The sequence below is a fragment of the Heloderma suspectum genome, chromosome 1, assembly GCF_057233095.1.
Source record: "Heloderma suspectum isolate Gila_16-S chromosome 1, 16-S_ref, whole genome shotgun sequence".
In the NCBI taxonomy this organism is placed as follows: domain Eukaryota; kingdom Metazoa; phylum Chordata; class Lepidosauria; order Squamata; family Helodermatidae; genus Heloderma; species Heloderma suspectum.
In genome coordinates, this window is record NC_139458.1 from 7,749,828 (window position 1) to 7,766,584 (window position 16,757).

At 46.2% G+C, this 16,757-nt stretch overlaps 2 protein-coding genes across 3 annotated transcripts in view; one reads left to right on the forward strand and one right to left on the reverse strand.

Annotated features, from left to right (window-relative positions):
• NID2 (nidogen 2) overlaps positions 1-1,317 on the forward strand; it is a 69,265-nt gene extending 67,948 nt beyond the window's left edge. For both annotated transcript variants that reach the window (XM_084834882.1, XM_084834871.1), the window contains exon 23: positions 483-1,317. In XM_084834882.1, the coding sequence (XP_084691008.1) occupies positions 483-493 (11 nt within the window). In that variant the 3' untranslated portion in view covers positions 494-1,317. The remainder of the gene's footprint in view (positions 1-482) is intronic.
• On the reverse strand, positions 820-14,429 carry RTRAF (RNA transcription, translation and transport factor). The gene is made up of 8 exons (XM_084834896.1): positions 14,251-14,429; positions 12,767-12,894; positions 9,845-9,944; positions 8,140-8,226; positions 7,933-8,021; positions 5,954-6,022; positions 3,076-3,124; positions 820-1,861 (listed from the first exon to the last, which is right to left on the reverse strand). The coding sequence occupies exons 1-8, from the start codon at positions 14,309-14,311 to the stop codon at positions 1,707-1,709; spliced, it is 738 nt and encodes a 245-aa protein (XP_084691022.1). The 5' UTR covers positions 14,312-14,429; the 3' UTR covers positions 820-1,706.
• Between the last annotated feature and the right edge of the window lie 2,328 nt (positions 14,430-16,757).

Genomic DNA, 16,757 nt, shown 5'->3' on the forward strand with positions numbered 1-16,757 from the left:
CCCTAGTGGAAGTGACATAGGCTTCGTTAGCCATATGCAAATACATGGCAAAAGGCTATTTTCAGTGCTTTTTAGTAGAGGTTCTCAAACTATTTTGCAACAGGCCTTAAAATTCAGGAGTTATTCTGGCTTCTCCTGGAGGGCAGCCTTTCCCAACCTGGCACCCTCTGGCTGTGTTGGATTACAACCTGCATCATCCCCAGCCAGTCTGTCCTCTAGATCTTGTGGCTCCCAATATTTTTTTTTAACCTCCCCCTAGTCGAACTCTACAGGCATCTGCATACAGAGGAAGAGGAAAAACATCCATGGAGGGCTGTCCCATCTGCTGCCAGCGGCACGCCACCTGTGAGCTCAAAGAGCCAGGAGTGGCAGGAAAGAGCTCACATCTTCCCTAATAGTGACCCCGGTCTCCTTTAAACTGATCTGTGCCACGCCTTAAGAATGGTGTCCTTCAAGATAACACTCGTTTCTGGTTTTTGCAGGAAGAAAATAAGCTGCCTGGTTTGTGGAGAAGTTCCACTGTGACAGCTGGAAGAACACTCCCAAATCCGGATAGTATTATACATAGTGCAAAAGACCCCCTTCAACTACATCAGGACAATCAGAGAATTAAGGAATTAAGTGGTTTAACTTAGAGCAAAAGTATCCAGTATTTTTAAGTTATACCTCAAATCTTTACTACTGTATTTTTATTTTTACAAAATGAAAACATTTTTATATATTGCCATGAAGAAATGGTGCTATGGATGATGGGGCTAATAATGTTCTCTTTTTGCTGATGGGAGCAACTTTGTAAAAAAAAAATTTTTTTACATAAACTTATCCTTATTCCACTGTTATTTTATTGGAAAACACAAGAGATTCTACACTTTGTAAAACAGTGGAGGTGGAAGGGAACCATCTTAGCTTAAACAGGGAAACTGTCTAGAATGGCTTCTACAGCAGTGCCTTAAGAAGTCAGTGGAAAAACTCTGGCTATGTGAGAAGGGTGGAAAAAGTACCTTGTTTGTAGTTAGGGGCCACGCAAAGCTGTTAAGGGTATTTTGGAAAACACAAAGCAGTGCCCACCTCTTGTTGCTTCTGCCTCAGTGCATGTCTTTTTAGTATTTGTATGAGAATAAGCTAGGATGAGCTGGTTCAAATTTATCCCCCACCACACCCCCAATTCTGAGAACGTGCGCGCGCGCGTGTGTGTGCGTGTGTGTGTGTGAGAGAGAGAGAGAGAGAGAGAATATCAATACCTGACTGTATCTTCTCATGTTTTCTAGGCTATTTCATGAATTAAATAAAAAAATTGTTTTGGATTTTTTGTTAGGCCATTTCAGCTTTCTTTTTGACAGCCTACCAGGTTAGGAACTATACCACCATTTGGCTAACTAAAAAAAGGGGAAAAAAACCCAGGAAATAAAGCAGGAATATCTGACTGTACAAGTCTGCAATATGCCCTTTGAACAAATGACCTCAAAGTGGAGAGCTGACCCACTATTGTACTTGGCAACCTCGTGCTAAAGGATAACAGGTTTGGATCTGTTTAATCCAAGCTTTATTTATGTAAAGAAAAATGATATTTAGTGGATGTGCTGGCACTCGCTGTTATTTTCTTTCCAAACACAGGAGCGGTATCCTTTCTGAACTGCATGCTAGGTTTGGAGGAGTCCCCTAACTCTGTGCCAGCAACACAGGAAAGCCAGAAGCCTTTTGTGTGCTTATCTTCCAACTTTGCCCAGTCTGTGATCAGTTTTTGGATCGGCAATAATTGCCTGAACCGCTACGATGGCTTCATTAATCTTTGTCTGCAGCTCGCGGAGCTCTTCTATATGCAGCAGCCGGAGGATCTGAGCAGCTTCATTGAGAACAGCATCTAGGGGGAAAAAGAAAAGAAACCTTGCTCAAGTTCAGTTTACGATTTCCTTTGAACAATGGGCCAAGTCTCTATGTTAAGCTGGCTTTCTCTAAATACCAACCACAGTCAGTTACACTGAAACCTTTTATAAACAAGTGCCTTGACCATGCCCTCAATGAAGGACAGCTAACCATCCTAAAGAAAGGCCATGGGAACTCAAAACCACACAGAGGTACATTGGAACAAAGCACCAGCTCTTCTGGGCTCTCTTTTGCTCAGAACAGCTTGGGAGAGTGGCGGCACCATCACAAAGCCAACATGCATCAGTGAGGCTCTCTGCAAGGAAACCTTTAGCCTACGCAGGCCAGGTCTTGGCTGGTGTGTGTGTGTGTGTGTGTGTGGTGGTGGGGGGGGGGGGTTGATTAAGAGGACAAAGGCTCCCTCTCCCAAGTTCGTATTCTTCCCCCCAGGGAAAGAAAGGAGCTAACTCCTTAAGTGGTCACTTTAAAACATAGGAACAGAGGAAGCTGCCTTGTGCTGATTCAGACCCTGGGTCCATCTAGCCCAGTATCGTCAACACTGACTGGCAGCAGCGGCTCTCCAGGGTTTCAGGCAGCACTCCCTCCTAGCCCTACCTGGAGATGCCGGGGATTGAACCTGGGACCTTCTGCATGCCAAGCAGGGGCTCTACCAGTGAGCTACGGCCCCTTCCACATATTCTACTCAGAAATCCATCCAATGATCATACGCGTGGTTCATCAAGCCCAGAATTGTCTACTCAGCTCAGGTAATAAGGCTGGAACAGGCCATGGTCAGCAGGGACCAAACCTAGCACCTACTGCATGCAAAGCACATGTCATAGAATCATTGAACAGTAGGGTTGGAAGGGGCCTATAAGACAAACTCCACCACTCCTCAAGGCTCAAATAATGCCAGGACACACAACTATAAATACAATGCCCAACACCTTGCGGGGAAAGTGGGGAGTCCTGTGTGATGGATCACACAGTCACCGGAACAAATTCCCCTGGCTGAGGGAAGTGATGACTTTTCCCCCCAGCAGAAAATGCTGGTTTTTCTCATCACATAAGCCATAGTCTCTCCACAACAGAAGCACAACCTTGAAGAAAGGATGGATTGTGCGCAACAGAAGAAAAAGAAGTGCCTTTACTGTGCAATAAAGCAACTGTGTGGAAAGGCCCTGGAGGGAGAAACATTAAAACAGAGCTTACCTCCTGTGTCAAAGCCAAGAATGTGCTTGTCTAAGGCAACGGGCAAGCCCTTGAAGAAAGAAAGGGGGGAGGCAGCACGTCATTAAAAAGGAACAGCTATATACTGTGGGAGAACTGAATCCAGCCCTGGTCATTCCTGTGAGTTCTGGGACCTCTCTCTAAATGAGAGGCTGTCATTCCCGTTTACTGAGGCTAAAACTGGCAAATCCTTCAAAAGGAAGCTCCAACTGTGAAGTGCTTGGATAACCAGGATTTTCCCAGCCTTGCTTCCACTGGCTTCAGCTGAACAACTTAGCTGCATGCAGTTCCCAGGATTGTGGGCCATGAAGTTAAGGCCCTTAGAAAGGTAGATACTTAGGAGTAAAAAGCAGTTTGTTCCACAATAGGGCTACCTGATGATTACAAAGCACTGAGGTCCTGAGTCATCTGCCTTTCAGCCCATTCAGTTTAATTTAACAGGAGCATATGATCCTGCCTTACACGGAATCAGACCATGGGTTGGCAGCGGCTCTTCAGGGTGCTGGGCAGAGGTTTTCCCCATTGTTGTTGTTTATTTTAAGAAATTGTAACAAACCTTTCTTTAGGAAATAAACTCAAAGCCGTATACAAACAAAACTTAAACAAAGGAAAACGTAGCATCATCTTACAAAGTCACAATGTAAGAAAATACAAGGTGAAAAATATTTATATACTCTGCCTTTCCACTAAAATAGCACTTAGGGTGACTAACAATAAAATACAGTATAAAAATATGAACTGAGTGCATGAAAGGATATATACAGGAAAAGGGGGTCCTTGTGAGTACCCAAGTCCCAAGCCAGATACAGGTAACCAGACATGTTGGTGGCTGAACCTGGGATTTCTGTATGCAAAATATGTGCTCCACCACGCGCTACAGTCCTGCTATGTAAAATCTGCATATTACCAGAACATAGGCAGACACAGAGGTGGTTTTTAAGATAATGAAGTTAAATGGGAGAGGACTTTCAAATAAACAGGGGTCAATAAGTATCCATTGACTTAAGAGCCAAGCCTCTATTTGCTCTCACTGCCAATTCCACCTCACCTCACTCCATGGGCACACGTGGAGGGCTCCTGGAAGAGACTGCCATTTCTTTATTTTGTGCTTCGATATGAAGAAAACAGAAGAAAAAGCAGAGGTCTCTCTGCTGGTTTTTTTCAGCCTTCCCCAAACTGTTGTGGGAGCAAAAAGACTGCCCTCTCTTTCAAGCTCTCTGGCAAGCACACAAAGCTTGGGAGAGAGATGGCATCTTGTCCACGTGAAAAGAGGTGTGGATAAGATACGAAACAGTGGGAGAAGTGCTGGCTGTTTCTTTTCTTAGACAAACAAAACTCAGTGCAAGAAATATAATCACTTCTCTTCAGAGGCCTCTGTGATTTCTAGTGAGCTGGAGAGGGAGGCAAAGACTCTTGCAACTTGCAGAAACTGTGGAGGAGGATAGGAAAAGGAGGCAAAATGCCCAGTTTCTCCAAAGTTTGCATCTTCCTTGAGCCCTTTATCAGAAACAAAGAGGTGGGGTCTTGCAGAAAGGTGTGGAGAAGGATAGAAACAGCAGGCATTTCTCCCACTGTTTGTCCTTTGTTCCTTTCAGGCAGCTTTAGAGGAGCTCCTGCTCTACCTCAAGCCCTCTAGTAAGCATGGAGGCAGGGTCTCGCCTTTCTTCTGCAGAGGCTTGGATAAGAAGAGAAACAGTGGGAGAAATGCCAGTTTCAATTTTTAACTTCACGGCTGCACTACTGAAAGTCTGTCATAGGCTGCTGTCAAGTCTCTTGCCAGGGGCCAAGGGACTCCCTAAATAGCTTGCAAGTTAAATAAACAAACTGTATAGGTTAGCCATGTTACACCAAAAGGCAAGAATGTGCCTTTAACTTATCCCCCAGTTAAAACTGGTCCTCACGTATTCATCAACTTAGGATGCAATCCTGTGCATATTAGACACAAAAAGTCCTATAACTTCCAGCATGCCCCAGCCAGCCTGGCTGACCAGGGTAAGTGGGGAGCTGTAGGACTTTTTTCTGTCTAGGGCGCAATCCTTTGCACGTTTAGTTTTGCTGCCTAAGCCACGGCACCAAGTGGGCAGCCCTAGTTGTTGCCATCCAGAAACCACCTGCCTAGTGGCCTTAAGCAGCTGGCAAGAGAAGCCCTCTGTGGTTCTTGCACAGTGCAGGTTGCTAGAAGGAAAACTGTCAAAAGGGATTAAAGGGCAACGTGGACTCCAAGCACCATCACCAGTTCAGCAGACGCAGCTCTGGACACGGCGTTGCCTGGAAGGGGCTTGAGAGAAAATTATCTGCTGACCTCCATCTCCTGTGCCAGTAGCTGCTCCCAGTCCTAGATGCTACAGAACATGGCTTTACCTTCTGAATGTGCCGCAATTTGGGCTGCCTGCTGTGAGTTTGGGGCACTCTCTGTTCTCCAGTGAATGAATAAAGCCACTCTCACTATTTTCATGGATACATGACTTTAGGTAACACGTGTTTTATTATAGATTTAGCTGGACAGCTTTAGAGAGGGCCTCTGTCCTAGGCACGCCTAAGCAAACCGGTGAACAGCTAAAAACAGATTCCTCCAGAGAAGCTTTTGAATGCCTTTGACCAGTTCATGCCCATTGCTCCAACTATGGATGCTAAAAGGGGCCTTTATTAGGTTCTCTCTGAAAAGAGGAGCTTTTTATTTAAGTAACTACCCAGTATTGTGGCTACTTCTGAAAGATGACCTTTTCTCTGTAGCCTTTCTACATATGACTTCCTGGATTGTTGCTGCTTATAACTTTTATAAGCAGCCTATTTAAATATTAGAAACATATTTAAATAGACATGGAAAGAGGCCAAAATTCAGGGATGTACTGAGACATACCTCTTTTGACTGATTTGCCTTTGCGACGGCATCCTGACTCAAACGCTCTTGAACCAAGATGCGAATTGCCTGGGAAGGAAAAAAGAAGGCAGCCCACATAAGTCCAAGTGAATTCCTGTAGTCCACAACAAACTGCAAGCGTTTAGAACAGCCAGCGTGGCATATGGTGGCAAATTATACAGCGCCACCAGCATACATGGTGCTTTACAGTACGTCATCTGGGACAGCTTTCCCCAGCTGTGTTGGACTACAACTCCCAACATTCCCCAGCCAGTTGGCTGGGACATGCTGGGACTTGTAGTGCAACGCAGCTGGAGGGCACGAGGTTGGAGAAGGCTGTCCTAGGAAAAGGAGACAGATCCCTGTCCCGAGAACCTTATAATGTGAATAAGGTGGCTGGGCACATTACCTATACGTGTACCACAGGCCTGAATGACAACCGCCACAAGGCGAAGGATGGCCCCTGAATTCCAACAAGTGTTCCTATCGTGTTTTGCTTGTTTACGCCCTGCACAAACCCCAGCACCACTGCCACATTTCAAAGTCTGCTCTTGCAACAAAGATGGTTTTAAAGACTTCATTCCGGAAATGGGAACGTTTGGCCATCCATCTGTATTTCCCTTTGTGCAAACTCCCAGTCACTGGAGTTTGTCAGCTAGTCAACGTGCCATCCACCTCATTCCAAACGAACTTAGTACTGAATATAGAGACATGAACTGCTGGTCACGGTAGCAGAAATTACTACCATGCCTGTTTCCAAAGCTACGCAGGATCCCCCAAGGCCTCTGCAGTGGTAAAGAGGCCAAGAACCCTGATGCAAGGGCCACCCATTTTTCCTCCAAGACAGTACAGAACCTACAGAAGGCTTGATCTCCCAAATCATTAACCAAAGTGAAATGAAAGCAAATGAAAACTTGTAGCAAGCTTAAATTTAACTAAAGCAGGATCTGGAGATCTGCATGACCCTAGGTCTGCAACCCAAACCATACTTACTTGGGAGTAAACCCCAATGAACTCAGTGACTGGGGCTTACGTCTGAGTAAGCATGCTTTGGATTAAGCTGAACTCCTTCCTTCAAAGGTAGGAGTGTCTTCGAATACTGCTGAAGCTGTTCTATAGCTGAATTGGTGGGAGATTCAGGACAGATAAAAGGAAATACTTCTTCACACAGCACGTAGTTAAGCTATGGAATTCACTACCACAAGATGTGGTGGTGGCCACCAATTTGGATAGCTTTAAAACGGGACTGGACAAATTCATGGAGAAGGCTATCGATGGCTACTAGTCCTGAGTGCGATATGCTACCTCCAGTACCAGAGGTGGTGTGTACACTTACATACACCAGTTGCTGGAGAACACAACCAGGAGGGTGTTATTCCACTCATGTCCTACTTCTGGGTTTCCCACAGGCAGCTAGTTGGCCAGTGTGTGAAGAGAATGCTGGACTGGATGGACCTTGGTCTGATCCAGCATGGTCCTTCTTATGTTCGTACCTGTTCTTATAGTTAGAAGATTTTTCATATGTTTAATCTAAGTATACCTTACAATGACAAGGTGGAAGACTGAGGATGAATATTGGGGATGTTTTCCTAGTTTAAGATACAGTTTATGACTGGAATAAGATCATCCTGTCACTCAAAGGTGTGTTTAGGTTAAATATCGGGAAAATGTTTCAACTATAAAGAGCAGAAGGTAGAAAAGGAAGTGTCTGAAAAGACAGACAAGCATCAATCAAGGGAAGAAGGCATTATATCTCAAAGTAGTAACTGGACAATAACTTATGAGTCCCCTTCCCATTCCACCCTCCCTGCTCCCCCAAGTCTTTCAAAGCTGCCAAATAAAATAGAAGTGTTAGCAGCTTTAGCAACTTTCGGGGTGGGTGAGGGACAGTCAGCAATCACGTGTTGTTTTTCTAAAAAAGCTTTAAAACTATTGCAGTCTGTATTTCAAGCCAGAATAAATTTTATTAATAAACTAACTTTGAGCATCACCAAATAGTCATCGTGCCGCTGGATCTGAAGGAGGTTCGCCAAAGCCATCACGCCTGTCTTGAAGTCAGGATTGTTCACTGTAAAAAAGCACACGCTCACAAGTTGGCTCAGAAAGCAGCAGCCTGAAATTCTCTTTGCGCTTACTTAATCCAGGTGCCAACTTTTACAGAGAGAAGAAGATGCAACTTCACTCACCATCCAGGTTTATCAGAGGTTCTGCATTTTTGGCTGCATTATCTGTATTTTTAGCCCCCTCAGGCGTGGAGTCCTTATACTTGTCAGCTGTTGAAACAAAAGCCAGTTTGACCCATGAAAGACAACAGGCCAGAGAGAACTAAGAACAAGCTAAAAATGAAAGAAAGCTCCAGGCCAACAAAAGGAGGACGCATGAAAGCATTATTCTCATCCATGAGAACAGCTTGTGCACAGAACTGCAGCAGCTGTACAAGTTGTCCACAGACTTTGTTCCGGATGCTTGTTAATCACTAATAACAATAATGAAGCCCCAGTAGCAGCTGATAGCTGTGTTCAGTGAAAGAAAACAGTGCATTTCCTCAAAGTGCTGGAAACTAAAAACTGTGGCCCAAATTCTGGAAAATTTAAGGCCAGCACTACTCCCCTAGCAAAGGCCAGGATGTGGGTATCAGCAGGACAGTTGCATACTGGCAAGGAGAGGAAGCAATGTGAAGAGAAGTGACAGGCAGAAAGAGGGGTGCTTAATCTTTCCTCTACCCTTCTTGTTTTCCCCTACAATGCCCTCACTCCAGTAACTATCCAAGTGAAAAAAAGCTGTGGGGAGGTAGTTTCAGGGCAAAAACAGTGGGCAGGGATGGGTTATGCACCTCCCCATCCATCCTTCTCCTGCCCGTTTGCAGCTGTTTGGCAAAGCTCCAGGTTCCCAGGCCTGTGTGTTTGTCAAATGAATAGTTCTGCCTTAAGTAGTAATTGAGTGCTAGGCAGAACAAAGCTAGCTTGCAGCTATTCAAGGGCAAATCCTGGAGTTAAAATCTTTGGTCTCTTTAAGCACATTTCCTTCAAAGTTAGCCCACAGTGATTATGACAGCACTTAATGGGCATCCAAATCAATCTGTTCAAGATCACAGTCTTAAACAAACTGATTGGAAAGTATGTTATTACAGCCACGTGCTTCCATTAATTGTTTTTTATATGCTACATCATCATTTCAGATTCCATGAAACTTTTAGGCAGCAGGCAATAGAACTAAACGATCATCAGGTATTATCACCTTTAAACACTTTAAGAACTAAATCCCAGGAGGGTAGCTATTTGCAGTAAACTAAGAGGGAAAGGCTAAAAGACTGACTGACATGCAAAAGTTGGTCGTGCTTGAGCCTATTAGCTTCTATCAGCTTGCTGATGCCTGGCAATTGAATCTTGTTAGCTTCAAAAGGTATATGCATGTGAAGTATCTCTGCTTTCAGGAAAGGCTCCTTTATTGTTCAATCTCGCTTTGCAGAAACCCCCTCCCCCACATCCCCTCCACGCATTTATACGTACAACATTCAATACCTTTGCTGTCCATGCAACTGATGAAGGAGGAAAGCAAGCTGGTATGATAATAAATGAGTTACAGCAGTACAGTCCTATGCAGTAGTAAGTCCTATTGAGTTCAATGAGATTTACTCCCAGGTAAGTGTGTATAGGAGTGCAGCCTCAGTCCTTAAGATGCCACAGGACTGTAGTCCCTGGACTGAAATAAAGGCATATTCTCTTTAAGCACATTACAAACTAGAGGCACAAATTAACAGTAAATTACAGTGTTAGCTGAGGTGAACCTCCTGATCTCTCTCTGGTTCAGTTCAAAAAATAAAACTGTAATTTGAAATTAAAGGAATAATCTACCCCTTTTTAAGACAAGAGGGCAAAAAGTCAAACCTACCATTGTCCCCATACTCGAGCCTAACTGCCAATCCCAGAAGCCAATCAATGGTTTCTTGTCGTTCTTGTATGGTGAAGGGGCAATTCACATCTTTAAGGTACTGTTAAAAAGAAGAAGATTGAAATGAGAACTTTAATGATTAAAAGAAATCAGCAAAGGCTGCAGGTTTTGTCTGGGAGAGCAGATTTACAGACAACTGGCATCTGACCAGGAGGGAAACACTAAAAAATGTCCTGGTGGTGGGAGCAGAAATAAAACTTGCTGTTGTCATGCCTAGTCTGGTACAACTCAGTGTTTTTCATGCCAAGTTACCAAATATTTATCATTTATCACTTTGAATGTAAGACTTCAGTACATATGCTGCAAACAAACAGCATGCCCACTGCCTGAAAACACTGGATGCAAAACTTTGCTGCAGCCTGGCCGGTGCTCGGATAGGAGACTGCCTGGAAACCCCATGAATGCCACCTTGAGTTCAATCAGGAAAAAAGGTGGGATATAAACCTAACCAACAACCAATATGTGGGAACTTTGCCTCTGCATGAAGCCAACAAGAGGGATGCCAAAGCACAGCCATGGTCTTGCAACACTCTTATTCATTTTAAAAAATTAATGGCAGGAAATGTCACTGGTAGATCACACTTGGGGGTATTTCCAACCCTCTTGTTGTTGTTGTTCAGTCGTGTCCGACTCTTCGTGACCCCATGGACCATAGCACGCCAGGCCTTCCTGTCCTGCGCTCTCTCCCGGAGCGTGCTCAAGTTCATATTCATTGCATCGGTGATGCTATCTAGCCATCTCGTCCTCTGCCGTCCCCTTCTCCTTTTGCCTTCAGTCTTTCCCAGCATCAGGGTCTTTTCCCGGCCTAAAATGAAGTTCAGCGTGTTCTCATACTCAGGCTAGCACTCACCTAATCCAAAGATAATCACAGGCTCACTCCTGCTGTTAAAAAAAAAAATCCAATCAAACTTGCTACATTCAGCAGAACTATCATCTGCCCAAATTGCTTTAATGTCTTTGGGGAAATGCCTCAAAACTGTAAGAACAAAACAAGAGCCATGCTGGATCAGACCAAGGGTCCATCTAGTCCAGCATTCTGTTCACACAGTGGCCAACCAGCTGTCGACCAGGAACCCATGCTGAAGCAAGCATGGCATTTCTCCCGAAGTGCATATGAACAGCAGGCTTCTTGCAGGCAGCCAGCAGTACAGAAGGTAGAGGAACCGCCATGAAGGCCAGCACACAGACACAGCAGCGATGTCTCGGACTGAAAACGTGGCCAGATATTTGCACCGTTCATGTGCGGAGAATTAAATGGAGAAGACAAATGAGTCTGAGTTAGCTGATTTTATCTCCAGAATGAAACTGGTGAGAACAGCAAGCAAGAAATAATGAAAAATTATTCACGTTTAGAGTACCTTCTTATTCCTATACCTTGCTTCTGGTGAGAGAAACAGGATGCCTTTACTACATTACTGTGGCAGCCTGGAAAATGCTTGTGCCTGGCTTCATTCAGTGCCAGAGCAAGAATGCTGAAAAACCTGGCAGGGCCAACACCCTGGGTGGGTTGGAAGGAAGGGTGACAACCAGAAACAACTGCCCCAGGTTCTAGCCGTTCACGTTATGTTATTGCATTGGGATGGGATAAAGCCACAGCAAAGGAGCTCTTGCATTGCTACTGTAATGTCCTCAGTACCCAACAAGCTGGTGAAAATATCTTGTCAGCTTATCATAAATATATGTTTGCTGGATCAGATCAAGACTCCACTGAGTCCTGTACTCTTATCCCAAACTGTGGACAAGGACAACCATCATGTATTTGTCTGCAGCTTCTGGTAATCAGAGGCAAGTGTCCACAAAAATAGTTGCCGTACAATCAAGAAAATACTTCCTGCAACTGTGACAGAAGACATCACAGTATGTGCCAGTTATAAATAAGCTACCAGCATTTTCTCTATTAACAGCTAAAGTAGATGTCCTTCTCTGCTGCCATGTCACTAATCCTCCCACATTTTGCAGTCCTAGGACTGACTGAGCATGGGAGCAGGCAGCAGTATTTAACTGCCCCCCCCAAAAAAATTCAGTCTGCTCTAATTCCCACTTCCATGCTGCATCTCCTCAGCAAAGTCCTCTTCAAGGTCCTTCTGTTTTCCCAGCTCGTGCCCTCTGCAGTAGAGTGCACCCCCACCTGGCTTCTCCCACCCACACTTCCCATCCCAGAAAGGGCGAAATTTTTTGGCACTAACTCCCTTGGTGTTGTTCTCCCAAGACTGATTAAAGAGAAAGAAAAGATCCCAAATGGAATTCTTGTAAGGAAGAAGGGTTGGCAGAAAAATCTGGAGTGAATGTCTTTTCTAGAACTAATGTTCAGTGGCCATTTTAGCCCTGGTGTTGGACAGATTTCAGCTGCTTAAGGCCAGAAAATTGTGTGTTTTGTGTCCACGTGGGGAGAAGTATTTTAACCGTGAACAGCTAATGGATGGGAGTTTGGGAATAAATAGCTCTGGATTTTTGGGAGAAGAAGTCTGTGTTATTTAGTTATATATGGCATACTTGCTAGGGATAAAGTGCAATGTTTAATTTCGAGAACAGTATAGGGACTCAAACAAGCTTGGCAGCAAGATCATCTGCTCTATAAGTTGTTTCCCTCAATTCTGTATGGGGGAAAGTCATTCAGCACATGCTCGGAGACACATTTCCTATATTCCTGCTGGCTAGGAGAAATAACAGTTGACTACTAAACTCACACACAATTTGCGGATCCCAGATCAAGAGGCACATCATTCCTGAATAGGGAAGTTACATTCTCTGCCATCATGGCTACTAGACAGACTGACAGAATTATCCACCATGAATCTATCCAATTCAATTGAAAGCCACCTAAGTTAGTGGACATCATCATCAGGTTTCAAGCAGGGCTACCTTTTCAAAGGACTTTGTCCATTCTGTGGCACTGTGGATGTTTCTTAAATTCCCTCGGTCTTCAATTTTGTAGTGCCGGATCTTCTGGTCTTCGAGCCAAACAATAAAGTTTCGGAATTCAGTTTCATCTGTGATAATAAAGAAATAAAAGTCACACTGAGAAAGCCAAAGTCTATATCTACCCAAGCCTATATCTACAGGGGATTACTGTAAGGGGCAGCTGTCTAAACTAGGAAAACCAAGTAGACTAATGGATAATGTGTTGAATCACCCAGACTGTAAAAAACAAAGAGAAATTCTTTCAAAGCTGCATTCCTTTGTTATGTTGTACATTATAGCACTTCTTACTACTTGCATATTGATATTCCAGTTTTATAAACAGTATGTAGACTTCACCTGGCAGGACAATGGAACCAATGACCTAGGGAGGTGGTGGGCCGTCCCACACTGGAGGCATTCAAGAGGAGGCTGGACAGCCATCTGTCAGGGATGCTCTGACTTGGATTCCTGCATTGAGCAGGGGGTTGGGCTCGATGGCCTTGTAGGCCCCTTCCAACCCTACTATTCTATGACAGCAGAAGCATCTTTATTGGATTGCTTCACCTTGAAAACTTGGTGACTAATGCTACAATCCTGTGCATGCCTACTCAGAAGTAAGTCCCACTGAGTTCAACAGGCCTTATTCCTAGCTAAGTGTGTATAGGGTTGAAGCCTAACCCAATGGTTTACCTTTGTACCACACCTAGAAGAGGGCAGTTGGTCACAAAAGCAATTACTGCTATTCACAAAGATGGTATCCTCTCCCATCTTTCATGCATTAAAGGGAGATCTGCCCAAGGTTTGGTTTTTTACGCTTTCACATGTGTTGTCTTAGTTACAGACAGTTTCCCCTTTCAACTTTTCTATGGGAGCCTACGCCAGATACTAGATAACATGCAAGTGTAGCAGGCCTGGCCTTGTACAATACACGCATTTCATATTCATCTAAGTATTCATCTTATCCACATAAGCAGCACGGTACATATTTAAAGGGAAAAAATAATTTGAGCTTAGTATTTATTTATTGCATTTATATCCCGCCTTTTTCCTCTTGCAAGGAACCCAAGGCGGCTTTCATTATCCCCCTCCTCTCCCTTTTATCCTCACAACAACAACCCTGTGAGGTGGGTTGGGCTGAGAGTCTGTGACTGGCCCGGAGTCACCCAGTGAGCTTCCATGGCCCAGCGGGGTCTAGACCCCGGCTCCCAGTCCGTCCCTCTCACCACTACACTACACTGGCTCCCCGCGAGGTAAAGTAACGTGTGAATTAGCCGCGAGGGGGCCGCGCTAGGAAGCCAAAGGCAGCAGGGGGCGTGGCCAGGACCAAGCGATGCGGGGCGGGGCCAAGAGGAGCTCGCGCATGCGCGCCACAATGCCGCCGGCCACGAATGAGGCAACGGGGGTTGGGGGTCGCGGCCTACCAGCGTCCCCTCGTCTCACCTCACCTCGGCAGTTGAACCCGGCCGGGTTGTGGTAGTCGAGCGCCGACAGCTTCCGCCGGAACATCGCGCCGCGCCTCGGGCGAGACCCCGCTCGGCTCCGCCGCCGCCGGACCGAGGAGCGCCTCAGTCGCTGACGAGCGGCCGAAGGAGACGGCGAGGGGCAGAATGCGCCTGCGCGACACAGGCGGGGGCGGGAGGAGTGCCAGCCGCGGCGGCCAATCGGCGCGCGAGTGCGCGCTCAGGCGGGGTGGGCGTGGCTTAGGCCGAAGGGAGGCGGACGCCTTCCGGAGGCGGCCCCGAAGAGTTTGACCGACAGGCGCGCTGGCGGGTAGAGACGCGAAGAGGGGAGGGACGCTGTCGCTGAAAAAAGACCATAGACTTCTCACAGATAGACTGAGGTACGGGGCCGGCTTCCGGGTTCGGCAGGGCCTTTTTCGCGTTGTCCCCGCGCGACAAGCGAGAGCTGCCCGCAGGAATCCGTGGAGGGTCCCGCCTTGGGGGCGGCAGAGGGCGCTCGCCTCTCTCCCGCCGCCTCCCGCACACCCGGGGCCGCCTCTTCCTTGTTGTAGAAGTTTTAACCGGGGTGGGGGATTTTTAGCCCAGCCTTCCCCGGCCTGATGCCCTCCAGATGGGTTGGACTGCAACCCCCATCACCCCCAGCTAGCTAGCTGGGGGTGATGGGGGTTGCAGTCCAACCCATCTGGAGGGCACCAGGCCGGGGAAGGCTGGGCTAAATCTTCACAAGCTCAAAGAAACATTTCTTCGCCCCCACTTTCATGGGCTGTGGTTTGGGGGAAGGGGTGCTGCTGCTCAGCCCCAGCCCAGCTGTGCTGAGTTCGTGACTGTATTTTTAAATCTTTACACGGCTGCGGGTCGTTTACTTTGGTTTTCCACTGTAGGGAGTTTTTTTTTTCTTTTTAAAGTATTATGTTTTCTCGTGCTGTATTTTATAGTTTTCATTGATATGGTTTTAATGGCTTTGGCTATTGGAGGGTATAGAAATGTGATGAAAAAAATAAAAATAAACGTGTTTTAGGTTCCAGGCAATGGTTGCTCGGCTTTTGTCATCTCTCTGGAGGCAAAGGGGCTACAGTCTTCGTGATTCTCTAGCATGACTTCTGGTTCCCTCTGGCCGGTGGTAGGAGCGTGGTAGAAATGCAGAGAAAGCTATGTAAAACAACAACAACCTCAGGGTCAGAGGCTCCAGTGCAATGCCCTCTACACATACACACACTGTAGGTGGATAAGGATGATGGGTTTTGTTTCGACAATTGTAGATTTCTTGTGCTTTTAAATGCACGGCAAGCAGAAATCCAGCAGATGGAGGACAAACGCTTCACTGGTTGATTGCTGACCTTAAGTGCACCAGGAGAGTGGCATTTAGATGTCTCCCCTTTTGTTGCGGTCTGTATCTAAGACATCCTGGCAGTGCTATGTGTCAACATCACATGCCATTCATGTATCGATGGCTACTAGTTATGATGGCTATATATTACCTCGAGGATCAGAGGCAGTATGCCTCTGGAGTATACCAGTTGCTGGGGGACATGAATAGGAGGCTGCTCCCGCACTCATGTCCTACACATGTGGTTGGCCACTGTGTGAATAGGCCTTTGGTGTGGCTCACCGTGGCTTATCCGGAGTTACAGGCTTTCCCCCTGCTTTTAGAAAGGGAGAGGGGCCATCGCTTAGTGGTAGAGGATTTGGGTGGACAAAGGTATAAATCAATGGCTGCATTGGCTGGGAATGATGGGAGTTGCAGTCCAACACATCTGGAGGGCACCAGGCTGGAGAAGGCTGAAGTATGGGCTTGAGGTCTCTGTGTTTGAGTCTGTATGTACATATTACCTGGGTAGCCTTTCAGAGGCTTATTACAAAATACATCCGGACCACATCTGGTTAACTCTGCTCTGCATGACAAAGAATATTGTTGTAACCCATGGGAGTCCATGGGAAAATTGGCTGGGAATGATGGGAGTTGTAGTCTAATTTGGAGGGCACCAGGTTGGGGAAGTCTGCTAAGAGTGAGTGGCTGTCCCCAAAGATTCAAGCTCAGCCATACTTTGAGTAGACCCATTGAAATCAATGGGGCTTAAATTGGTCATGAGCGAGTCCCATTAATTTCAGTGGGTCTGCTCTTGGGCACAAGTCTGGGTCCCATATCCGTGAGACAAGGCGACGTCTCTGAAACTGCACCACAGCATCATCCTACCCTCTAGCTCAACCTTCCCCAACCTGGTGCCCTCCAGAGGTGTTGGATGCTGAGAGATGTAGTCCACCACCTGTGGAGGCTCCCTGGTTGAGAAATGCTGCCCTGGTTGCGTTGGGCTCTCAGTCAATCAGTGTTTGCCCAGCGTGGCCAGCAGAGGGCCTTTGGAGCAGGAAGCAAGTTGCCGCTCTCTGGCAAGCTTTCCGTAGGGAGGGGACCGTTCCACAAAGGCTCACCCCAACAGATGCCTAGTAATAATGGCACAGCAAGGTGTTAATGTAGATATGACGTGCACAGTGGC

What these genes read in the sequence shown, in the direction of transcription:
- RTRAF (XM_084834896.1), bottom strand. Translation starts at nt 14,311, where the DNA reads ATGTTCCGGCGGAAGCTGTCGGCGCTCGACTACCACAACCCGGCCGGG. An exon ending in GGCCGGGTTCAACTGCCGAG is followed by an intron (nt 12,895 to 14,250) that starts GTGAGGTGAGAC and finishes TTATTATCACAG; the next exon opens with ATGAAACTGAATTCCGAAAC. An exon ending in ACTATTTGGTGATGCTCAAA is followed by an intron (nt 6,023 to 7,932) that starts GTTAGTTTATTA and finishes TTTCCTTCCCAG; the next exon opens with GCAATTCGCATCTTGGTTCA.